At 50.8% G+C, this 12,312-nt stretch overlaps 1 protein-coding gene across 22 annotated transcripts in view; it reads right to left on the bottom strand.

The window, feature by feature from the left end:
- Positions 1–12,312, bottom strand: part of EPS15L1 (epidermal growth factor receptor pathway substrate 15 like 1) — a 97,000-nt gene that overhangs the window by 45,200 nt on the left and 39,488 nt on the right. For all 22 annotated transcript variants that reach the window (XR_011994452.1, XR_011994453.1, XR_011994454.1 and 19 more), the window contains exons 10-13: positions 7,960–8,117; positions 4,860–5,016; positions 4,168–4,253; positions 3,256–3,328 (exon numbers count right to left, since the gene is read on the bottom strand). Coding sequence is in view for 18 of the 22 variants with exons in the window: in XM_072721312.1 (XP_072577413.1) it covers positions 3,256–3,328; positions 4,168–4,253; positions 4,860–5,016; positions 7,960–8,117 (474 nt within the window). In the remaining 4 variants the exon portion in view is untranslated. The remainder of the gene's footprint in view (positions 1–3,255; positions 3,329–4,167; positions 4,254–4,859; positions 5,017–7,959; positions 8,118–12,312) is intronic.

The following is a 12,312-nucleotide window of genomic DNA, read 5'->3' as shown; positions in this document are numbered from 1 at the left end:
AGAAACAGGAACCCCTATGCATTATAGATTAGAATGTAAAATGGTAAAAAAAAAAAAAAAAAAAAGTAAAATGGTGCAGCCACTTTGGAAAACAGTCCAGCAGATCCTCTAAAGGTTAAACATAGAGTTACTATACGGTCTGGCAATTCCACTCCTAGGTAATAGACAAAACAGAAGTGAAGTCATATGTCATTATGACTTGCACATGAAAGTTCAGAGCAATATCATTTGCAATGGCTAAAAAGTTGAAAAACCCAAATATCCATCAAGGGATGAACAGAGGAACCAAATGTGGTCCAGCCATACCGCAGAGTATTACTCAGCCATAAAAATGAATAAAGCACTGAGACATCCTATGATGTGGTGAACCTTGACAACACAAGGCAGAGTGAAATAAGCCAGACACAAAGGCCACACAATGTACAATTCCATTTATATGCAATGTCCAGATCAGGTAAATTCAGAGACAGAAAGTAGACAAGTGGCTGCTGGGGGGTTGGGGAGGGGAACAAGGACTGCTAATGGGGATGGGGCTCCCTTTTGGAGTAATGAAAGTGCTGAAGAACTGATAGTGGTGATGGTTGCACAACTCTGTGCACACATGAAACACCACTGAATTATGCACTTTAAGTGGATGGATTGTGTACTGTGTGAGTTCTATCTCAGTAACGCTGTTTTCACAGAAAGAAAATAAAATGAAAAACCAGGCAAAGATGCTGCAGATGTTCACCAGAACAAAAGCGATGGAAATGGAAGTGAGAGACCCCAATGGAGGATGGGGAAGGGGTTCCATGAGAACAGGACAGTGGGGGCTGAAGCCAAGCATTGGCTGCCTAAAACCAAACATAAACAGACCTGAGGACAAAGGACCCATACTCTATAGGGGGCCCAACCCGAAGACTGTGCTAGCGGGTGTGGCAAGTGATCATCTGGCCAGACTCAGGTGGGGAAAGGTGGCAGGAACCAAAGCCAAACCTGGTTTTCACAGGGGAACTTTTAAAAAATACACAGTGTTCTGTCTATGACCAAAAAGCTACCATTAAGCACTACAGCAGAGACCCGGGCTGGCCTGCTTACAAATGAGGCCCCCCACAGAACAAGGGCCAGTCTGGCTGGCGCTGGGCTCCCTCCCCCCCAGCTCTGGGGGGCTATCAGGGCACACAAGAACCCTAGCACCTCAAAGGCTGCAGGTGTGTGCCATCAGAGCCCACCATCTAGGGTTCCAATTGGCCTGAATGCACCTAGCGCAGACCAGAGAGGACAGTACTTCCAGATGTCAGAGTAAGTCACCACAAAGACCTGACATCTTCCTCAGAATCACCCAGAGCAGGCACCAGAGACCTGATGACTGGTTTCCTCAGTAGTTAAAGGACATCATAGCATCCAGATCCTCAGGGACCAGAATACAAACCAAAGCATGTTCATGGCAATCCAGACACAACAGGAAGGGAGAACCAGCCACACATCCTGTCCCTGGGCTGGGCCCAGCACAGGCATGAGGGAACACCACACCACAGGGCTAAAAGGATGGAGCATGAGGGGATGCAGGTGACAGAGGAGCAGGAGTGGGCTCTGTGTCTGAGGGATCAATTCTAGGACATGGATGGAAATCAGAGGCCTGAGAGAATAAAGTGACAGGATGAAAGTACTGTGGGGGCTTTCAGAAAAATAGTAACATCACCTGCAAGGTGCTCTTACAACTGAAGCAGCTCATTTGAGCAAAAAGCTCCTCCTGCCAGAGGCAGGCCAGTCCCTGCTTTTCAATCCAAAACATTCTAGGAGACCATCTACAGCCCCATCCTCACTGCTCACTTCTCACAGAGAGTGAGATGCTGGGAAAGGAAAGAAGGGTCTGGACACTGCACAGCACAAACTAATGGGTGTCCTGAAGCAGGGTAGGCACATCCACCCCACCTCACCCACAGACCATAGCCATGACATTTCCCACAGATCGGTGAAATGTACTATCCACCTAGTATCCCGGAGTCCTCCAGTCCCCTTGTGGGTAGTACAGGGGAGGGCCGCCCAGCACCTCAGGAGCCCAAATGAGTCAGATGCTACTTAGTTCCCCTGACTCGGGTCTACACCCTAGGAGGTGGACCAGAAAGAACCGGCCACTCCTGTAGTACACATGGCAGACAGTTGCTTCTCTTGGCTCTGTGAGCAGCCCAGGCATTGGCCCTCATTGCCAGCTGGGGAGATAGAAGCCACCCATCCAGGTCACTCAGGTGAGACATGGTGGAGCTGGAGTCCTGCCTACTTGGCTGTGCTCCTCTTCCCTGGCCCAAGTCTGAGCTCAGAACATTCAAAGGCCTCAAGTAGAGACCACCAGTACCAGTGGCACTTTTAGGGGTCACTCTCAGGGTGCCATAGCCACCTCTAGTATCCTCACAGTGGCAGTGCCTTCTCTGTCCATTCAGACCCGAGGCATCGTGGGAACCCACATCTCTTTGATGATGCTGCTGCCCAGTGCTGACTGATTTGATCCTGATGCAGAATCCCTTCTGCTCAAATTATGAGAAGAGCAAGAAGGGCCCCAAGTGAGCGCTGAGCATGTGCCAGACCCCACTTTCCAGGCCCACAACCCAGGAAAGTAAAACACTCATGACCAATGTCATACAAGATCCAGAGGTGTTGAGTAACTTGCCCAAGGTCACACAGCTAAGGAGAACTGGGTTCGAGCTCAGGAGTCAGACCCCCAGTCTCTGTGTCACCACCACCTGCTAGGAGACACTCAAGGAAGCAGGACTGTCCTGGAAAAAGGTTAGCAGCTACTGTCTAAACTTCAAAAACTGAGACTTGAGTGAAAAAAGCCAGACACAAAAGACCTCACGTTGAATGTCCAGAACAGACACATTCATAGAAAAAGAAAGCAGATTAGAAGTTGCCAGGGGCTGGAAGGGGAGGTCACGGAGGAGACGGGTGAGGGCCAATGGTCATGGGGTTTCTTTTCAGGATGATGGAAATGTTCTGGAATGAAACAGAGGGAACAGCCAAGCAACATACTGAATATGCTAAAACCCACTGAATTAATTGTATCTTTTAAAGTGGCAAATTTTATGTAATGTGACTTATATAGCTCAATTGGAAAAAAAAAAAAAAAGACACCCCTGTCTATGGTTATAGGAAACATAAAAATCCCACCTAGAAGCCCCCCAGAAGCCCGGGTTTCCAGTAAGTGCCCCGACCCACAGACAGGCGTGGCCTGTGAGGCGCAGGTCATAGCTGCCTGCCCAGGGTGGGCACTATGCTTACCTGTACTTCGTTGCTTTTCTGCCTGATTGCCTCTTCCTTTTCTCTGATGTCTTGTTCCAGGGAGTATTTCTCTCTGGGCATTGAAAGATTTCAGGGAAGCGCAGATGAGCGACAACATGACGACAGCCATCGTGTATTTTCTCCACACCCGATTCCGTCCCCACCCACAGAACCCAGCTCAGCTGGCTCCCAGTGACCGTGCACCCTATGTCATTCCTTCCCCTCAAGCATGTGTGGAATCTGTGGATATGATGAGGCATCACTCCCAGTGAGACCACTCGAGCCTCTGGAGCAGGGGGAAGTGGTCAGAGCGATGGCCAGGGTGAGGAGGGCTCAGCATGCCCTCACTGACCTTGCCCAGGGACAGCAAAGCATTTTTTGAGCCCTTCTGCTCACTGCCCTCCCCCAGAATTATCTGTGGTTTCGAAGAGGATCCCAGGGACATATAAAGTGGATGCATTTCTTTATGCCAGCTTCCAAGAGTGCAGACACCCCATCCAGAGCCCTTGTTTACAGGTGAGGAAACTGAGGCAGTAGGGACAGAGAGGAGCCAGAGACCTGGACATGACACCTCTCTCAGTTTAGCTCTTGGTCCTAAGCCATTAATTTGCCACCTAAGACTCAGTGGTCTTATGTGCAGAGGGAGAACAAGGCCTTCCTGAGGTTGGGGGGAGCAGCCCAGTAACACCTGCCTGAGACCCCCCCAGCCCACAGGGACTCCCGCAGACGCCATCACTCAAGCTTAGTTAAGTCAACTCAGGAAATCGGGGCGACATGCAGCCCTGCATTTCTGCTGCACAAACTTGGGATAGTCAACCTGCTGCACGCCTCACAGGCCCCTGGTGCTTGTGGTGCCAAGCTAGGGTGGGGCTGTGTGAGATCCAGGTTCACAGGGGAAGGAGCTTTAACCACCTTTGTAACTGAGCAATCTCCTGGCTGATATCATCAAGTTCCTTCACACCAGTAAACTCCCCGGATCCGAGACAACTTGAACCATCCTGGAACCAAATTCATATACAGAATTAAACATTGACAAGCTAAGGGGTGCCTGGGTGGCTCAGTCGCCTAAGCATCCAACTCTTGATTTTGGCTTAGGTCATGATCTTGGGGGTGTGAGACTGAGCTCAGTGCTCAGCATGGAGCCTGCTTAAGATTCTCTTGTTCCCTCTCCCTCTGCCCCTCCTGCCTTAAAAAAAATTGACAAACTAAGGGGTGCTTGGCTGGCTCAACTGGTAGAGCACGTGACTCTGGATCTCCAGCCCTACATGGGGTTCAGAGATTACTTAAAAATAAAATCTTTAAAAAAAAGTTTGACAAAAAAAAAAATTGACAAGCTGATCTTACCACCCAGCAAGTCCTAGTAGGTCTTAGTATGAAGGATAGAATCATAGTATCTCCAATTCACAGTAGCCAAAGGGCCAGCATCCAGTCTGGAACACTATCCCAGTGGCCCAGACACCCCCCCAGACCCACCCCTGGGCCCCTGGTGAAAGCAGGCAAGGAAAGCAGGGCACTGGTCTGCTCACACAGGCCACTACCGCCACCTGGTGGCAGGCCGCGGGAAAACACACAAACATGATGGGGTTGTGGCCAGCAGTACTCACCGGGATGGGAGTGCCTCTCTCAGAGGGCGGGACCATGTCCGGCGACAGGACTTGAGGGGGGTCGATGCCTTTACTGACCTTCTGCTGAATGAAGTACATAGCTAATGCAAATTGGTCTTTACTTAACTTTCCTGTTTGCCTCGTATCGGCCAGGGCCCTGGGAGAAACGTGCAGATGCTAATTACACATCGGAGACAAGAATTCGGCCCTGCATGGTAAGTACAAATCACAGAACCCATCCTTTTAAGAAATGAACAGTGACAATACAAACAATGGGGCACAGCAGCAACTTCTTTTCTACTGAACATCCCGACAGCAATCCTGACACCCCCCTACCCAAGCACCGTGCCCCGCGGCTAGTTAAGGAGGGGGTTGTCAGGACAGGAAGGGGGGCCTCACCTGGCTGGAGAACCACCAAACCCCACCTCACAGGCCAAGGTTGGCAGGCCTCTGGGAAGATCTCACTGGCAATAATCAGAAATGCCACCAACTCTCTATGGCCTGTACATGGAGAACTGCAATGGTCCAAGGATGGAGCAGCCGTTCTCACGGACACAGATGTTGGGCCCGACTATGCACCCTTGGGTCTTTAGCCATAGCCCTGTAGCCTGGGTTATGTGAGCAGCCTGAGCTGCTGGCTTTTAATGGAGATGACAGCAGCAGCATTTTGGATTGTCGTCATGAGGAGATGGGCCCCAGAAAGCCACACCTGACCATGCGGCACAGGACAGTCCCTCACTGCTAAGGTATCCCTGCTCACTTGGCCTTCTGGCATCCTGGCTGACAGGCAAGGCAGCACATAAACCAGCAGCACGCAGAACTCCTGCAAAGCCGGAGAGAGCAGCTCTGCAACCAGCCCAGTAACCAAGGAGCTGGCCATTATGGGAAGGAAAGCTTCAAGTGGTTGGACAAGACCTCCAGGTCTACAAAACTGTCTCATTCTGGCCACTCAAGAGGGTCTCACTTCCCACTACTCATAGTGACTGCAGAACAATGACGCCACTCTCTAACTCAAAGGAGAAGAGAGCCGCCAGGAATGGTAAACAGACTCAGGCCCAAACAGCCAATGAACAGAGCCAAGGGGAGGCAGAGACCCCACTGAATATCACTGATAAAGGCTGCTTTAAAAGCCTCTTCAGGGGCGCCTGGGTGGCTCAGTTAGTTAAGTGTCTGCCTTCGGCTCGGGGTCAAGATCTCAGGGTCCGGGGACCCAGCCCTACATCAGGCTCCCTGCTCAGTAGGGAGGTTTGCTTCTCCCTCTGCCACTCCCTCTGCTTATGCTCGCATTCTCTCAAATAAAGAAATAAACGATCTTTTTCTAAAATGTTCTCGAAAATTAAAAATATAGAAACATCTTCATTCTTGTTGCAGTTTGAAGGTAAGATGTGCGGATTCTGCACATCAGGGCCAGTTCTGTCGCACACCCAGCCCACAGCTACTCCTGGGCCAAGGCCTCTTCTTTTAGCCCTTCTCTTGCTCCCTATCTCTAAAGGAGCATGGGCTCTGAGGCCCGCATGCCAGGTGCCTGGCCAGCCTCCACCCATGACAGCTCAAGTGCACACCCTGGCTCCAGGGCTGTGCGCACAACCCCACCCCCACCCCCACCCCCCCCCACCCCCCGCCCCCTGCCAGCCCTCCGGGCATGTTATCTGGATTTCAGTTATGGCTCTCTAGCTCCGGCTACCTGCAGACAAACTGAGACTGTCGTTTTACTTTCCCAGCAGTTATTCTAGAGCTTAGAGCTTGCTCAGCTCTGCCTTTTTCCTTTGCTTTTTTTTTTTCTTTGGGATTTTATTTATTGAGAGACACAGAGAGGCAGAGACACAGGCAGAGGGAGAAGCAGGCTCCCTGTGGGGAGCCCGATGTCAGACTCAATCCCAGGACCCTAGGATCATGACCTGAGCCGAAGGCAGACACTCAACCATTAAGCCAACCAGGTGCCCCTTCCCTTTGCTCTTTATACGCAAAGCTTTCTGCATTCCTTCTTTGAATCCAAGTATATTTCATGATTTCACTGTGCCATTTCCCTGTTGCTGCACCACTTACAGGTTGAGAGGATGTCCCTACACTATGATCAGGGTGCTGCATCACTACCGTTGATCGCATGCATATCCACTTCAAGGTGATAAAGTGGACAATGCATTTCATTGGCTTCTCAAAGTGGGCACTGGAGTTGAAGGGCCAGAGAATGATTGCTCCTGACCTGTCAGAAGCCATCAGCCTCCCCAAGCTGTTTCATGATTAACTCTGTGCGTCATACATTCCTTCTGAAGAGAAAGGATAACAGAGTGTTTTTTCAGGTTGGGGACTCCCCTCACAATGTGGACATCTATGAATGACTGCTGAGGACAGTTATTTTCCCAACCTACTAACATGCGAAATTTCACTGCTCTTCTTTGGAGGGGTTCACCTCTCCAGAATTATATGGAAATTCTCTCCTTGACTCCCAAGTGAAGCCCAGCTAAGTCCCGAAGACAAAGTCAGAAAGTGACTTTCCCCACTGGCCAGTTACAAAAAGAGGCCTCCCAGCACCGTGAAGATTGCTCTGGTCTACCCTGCAGGAAAGTGGGGGTGAGGACGGCCCTGACTGGCCCTGAGGCATGGACCAGAGTCTTGTTGACTGCTCAGCCTCCTGATGGGAGCCAAGTCACTGACCACAGGGTCTCCCAGGAGCTGCTGGAATTATACTGCACACCGCCCCCATACAGGGGCAGGGCCAGGTGAGTGCACCCCATCTGGCTGTGGCAAAGGCCTGCACCTCCTGCTAGAACCAGCATAACCAACAGCAAGAACTTGCCCCAGCCACTCAAGCATATCTCCCTAGAGCTCTCTAAAGGGTCCAAACAGGTGGAGAGAGAGCTGCCATGCCTAGGAACAGGGAAAGGGCCTTCACGCTTATACCTCACCCAGCCCCTACCCAACCAGGCAGATCTGGAGGCCTGCTGCGGGGCTGGAGAGGTGGCCCTGACCACCGCACTCTGATGGCCGCCTGTTTTCCTTCAGCACCAGCCTCACTTCCTCGGGGCCCTCGGAGCTACCCTCAGTCACTGCCTCTCCACAGGAGGCCCATACACACAGATGTCCAGCTACCCGTCCTTACCATATGTGTGCTAGAAGGTTCTGGGTGAGGCCTGAGTGCATGAAGATCTCCTTCACCTCCTGGCCACTCACATAGCCATCTAGGTCCAGGTCGGTCTTCAGGAATATCTCGTCAAATCGCATCTTATCTGCAACTGGCACCACCCAGCTCACTGTTGGCTGAAAGGGTTTCAAAACAGTTGGTCTTGAGCTTCTCGTCACCGTAAACATGTGCTATTAAAGCACTTCCACGTATTCCTGATGGGAGGACTACTGAGTGCTTGTGGGTAGCACGGCTCCATGAACCAACAGGGCAGACAGGAGCCCTGTTCTGAGTGGGGAAACTGAGGCTGAGAGTAGTGAACACCACTCAGTCAGCCTCACCCAGGACCCAAGGTGAGCCTCTCCCAGCCCATTGCAGCATCTCCTCCTCCTTATATTTAGATGGAGGTAAAGATCCAGCAGGTGAAGGGGGCTCGAAGGGAAGCTGATGACCTCCTTCCAGAGAAGGGCTCCAAGTGTGCAAGGCAAGACCCTCCTGACGGCCCATGTTAGAAGGACAGTCTCCTGACAACCAGCCAGCCCCACTCCCATGCCAGGATTTCTGGTCCTCTTGTCTTCTGCCTGCAGACACTGCTCTGCAGCTGCCAGAGGTATCCTTGATGCCCACCATCTGGGATTCTGTGCGGATTCCATCCTTTGCCCTGACTCAGTTCTCTGTGACACTGCAATCTCCCCATGAGGTGTTGGCACACAGCCAGCACTGATGGGCAACCAATGAGGCGGACATGAAAATGGTGTCTGCTAGATGGGCAGGAACCCAGGGTCCCTGCGTGCTGGTGGGGGAATCTGGGCCCCGAACGAGCATGCCATCCACCTACAAGGGCCCCACCACCCTCGACACTGCTCTGGCAGATGGAAGTAAGAGAATCTGAAAGCCTCGTGTAGTGCTATTTTGGCAGCTGTGGGGCTTGGCCCCTGCTACACGTGTGACCCCTCATGCTGCCTGCTCAGGTATACATGAGAGGGCAAATGCCACCAAGGGTCTACCGGGGACCACGCACCTCCTAATTCAGGAAGATCGGGGCCCCTTCAACTGCTAATTCTGGACGCATCACCTCTGACCTTTAGCATGCTCATTGAACCAAGATCCACAGTGCCTCTGCTCCTTTTTCTAGGGATGTTTTTCCTCATCTGCTTTTTCTGAACAGGTCTCCCTCGCTATCCAAATCCAGCATGATCCTGACGGGAGCACTGGGAATCCAGAAAGCAAGGGTGGGAAGCAATGGACACCATGGTACCCATATTATTTCAATTTCAGGATTCTGGATAGGGAAAATGATTTAGTCCAGCAAGGCTTTATCAGAATTTATGGACCAAATTCAAACAGCAAGGGCTCAGGCAGCAGTTCAGATAACAAGAGAGACTTGCACTTTGCTTGTTGCATTACGTGAGTTTTTGTAAGCTACCCCAGAGTAGAGGTAAAAATACACGTAAAAGATCTCTAATGAAGAAGAGGCTTGTTGTCTTTACACCCAGTAACTAGAGTAAGCTAAACCTCAAATGCCAAGAAACCTGAGAAGGCTGTAACAGCGGGTCAGACAAGCTATAAGTTGAGGGAGACGCTGGTTTCTGTGATCCACAAGTCCCAAGAGATTATTACAACCCCGGGATGACAAGAATCATGGTTGACCATGATTAACCTAACGGTTAACCTGCAAACAAAATGAGTTTGCTGCCTGATTTCTGGGTCTCAGAGTATGTCAGCAGCAACACTCTGAAGCCTACATGGCTACAAATCCAACATGGGACAGCCTTCTCCTCAGAGCTGGTCTCCCAGAACGGGCTGGGTTTAAGGCTGGCTTAGCAGCCACAGGTCCCCCCCAATAAAGAGCAACAGAGCCTAGTAGCTAGAAGGAGCTGCACCCCACAGCTTGCAGGAGGACAGTACCTGGTGGCCCCTGCCTGGTGGGGAGAGAAGTGAGGGAGGGGACACCATGGTGACTGTGGGTCCCCGGAACTGCTTGCTCTCACATCTGTGATTCTAACAGCTGTCCCCATCCTTGGGGCGGGAAAGCACCCATTTCTTCCCACCCCCACCCACCCTGGTAACATAAGTCTAGTTGTAATCAGCAGCATGCTCCCAGGGTCTGGGGAGAGCCACCAGATCACCATGGACAGGAGTTACAAGGCTGGTCAACCTGCACCTGTTAGCAACTCTGGCCCCACTTGCCTCCTTGTCAGTTAAACCTGTCACCACTAACCTAACCTGCAGTACTTAGTAAGAACTTTCAGCAAGAATTTTGCAGACATAGGTGCTGCTTGTCTTGGAAAACAGCTTGTGCAGGTCTAAGTTATCAGTCTTGGCCCCCTCTCTGACTCCATCCCACCCTTCTTCCTGTTTCTATAGGTTACCACTTGAGAGTCTTGACACAGACTAGTCCTCTGATGACTTTTTGTCATTCAGGTGTCAGCTCAGGTATCATCTCATCTCCTTTGTGACCTTCTAGATGACCCCATCTGTAGGAGCACAGCCCTCTCCTCGCCCCAGTGCTTCCAGGCCAGGCCCTGTTCTGCTTTTCATAGTTACCTGACCTTCCTTGGTTTATTGATATGGTTATCATCTATCTCTCCAAGAAGCACAGAGGCCAGTCCCACAGTCACCGCGACATCCCCAGGATGTGCCAGGCACGGCTGGTGAGCTGCTGAGCTGGTGATGATGCCCAGACTGGACCATCTGGACATGGGGCTTATTAATAGATACTCACCAACCTGAGGGGAAGCCCTGTCACCTCTGCCCCTCTGCCCAGCTGGGGCAGTGACAGGGGCTATGTTAGCCCCCTGACCAAACCACCTTGACCCTCTCAGAGAGGACTCTTGCTCGTGTGGCGAGCTCCTGAAAATGAGCCACTCCCTTCCCCACCAACACCAAGTAGAATGTTTAACTTCAAAAATATGTCATGCATAACAGAATCATCATCTGATCCTGAGTTTCTGAAGCATTAAGTATCTGACAATTCATTTTTTATTGTAATTTAAATGCCTGTCATTATGCTTTTGATTGCTGAGGCACCCATTTCAAAAACAGCCATCCTGAGTAAACACATTACCAACCACACACGACTAGGGAAAGAACCAGGCCAGCCCAAGATGGTTCCCTGGGAAACCCGGGGTGTCCTAGATAAATGGCCTCCTGAGTGACACCACTTTTCCCTTTCCATGCTTTCATTTCCACTCTTATGTTTTAAATTCACCAGTAAAGAGTGAACCCAAGAAACCCTAGGCCCCCATCCTCGACCCCAAAAAGGTAGAGCCCATGCCTGAGCTCGCTCTCTCTCTACCCCTGGCTTTGCTGTGGTGGCCCTGGGTGTGATGTACACTCTGCAGGACCTGTGAGTAATAAATCTTAGTTTTTAAAATTTTCCTGATGGTTGTTGGTGAAGTACATTTTGCAATCCTAACAAGAGCCACAAAGACACTTGCTCCAGTCGAGGAAGTATCTGTGGGGGCTCGCCAAAAGTAACGTGGGGCCTAAGTGAATGCCACAGCCATTCCTAGCCAACAGTGTCACTTACTGATAGGCTGAGACCAAGATGGTTTCTCATTTCTACTTTTATGGTTCATATCTGAATTTGCATGGCAGTGCTGGCTGGCCCTCTTCATGTCACCTGCACTGCTTTCCCTTTGAAACCACAAATAAGGCAGAAAGCAAGGCATGACTCAGGATGTAACTCATGGTCACATTCTTGCATGTTTTAGATAATCTCAAAGGCACCTTTTTATAAAAGACCCCTTTATGGTGTGCTACATTTGCCAGAACAAGAAATGTCTTTTTGAAATATAAGATCCTGCCCGCTGGGCGTCAGAGCCCCCACACTGTCTTCTTAACAAGACATAGATGTCTCCCTTGCTCCTGTGATATTCAACATCTTTACTGAGCATCAAAGTATCCGGGTTGTTCTGACACTGAGATTACAACCAAGAACTAACTCTGCTCTCATGCAGCTAAGCGGGAGGGGAGTAGGAGAAAGAGACAGATAATACATAATTAACAACAAAACAGGCCAGGCATGGGAAATCTAGAATGCAGGGTGGAAAGAGCCCAGGGCACACTGGCTATGATCACACCAAAGCCCCTGGATAAGATGCCCTGTGAGCAGAGGCCTCGCAAAGCAAAGTGCTGGGTACAATCTGGGAAAGCACCAGCCCAGCAGAGGTGCTGCCTGAGGCAGAAGGAATAGAGAGCCCAAAGGGTAGAGCAAACTAAGTGTGTCTGAGGAAGGATGGCATTTGTTTGCAAAGGAATGAGAAACTTAACTCCAAATCCCTGTAGCTACAAACTCAATGTTTGTGCCACCCACCCCCGCCTCTCACC

Source organism: Vulpes vulpes, chromosome 9 (genome assembly GCF_048418805.1).
Source record: "Vulpes vulpes isolate BD-2025 chromosome 9, VulVul3, whole genome shotgun sequence".
NCBI classification, from domain to species: domain Eukaryota; kingdom Metazoa; phylum Chordata; class Mammalia; order Carnivora; family Canidae; genus Vulpes; species Vulpes vulpes.
The sequence above is the reverse complement of the archived record's forward strand: the minus strand, read 5'-3'. Positions and strand labels throughout refer to the sequence as shown.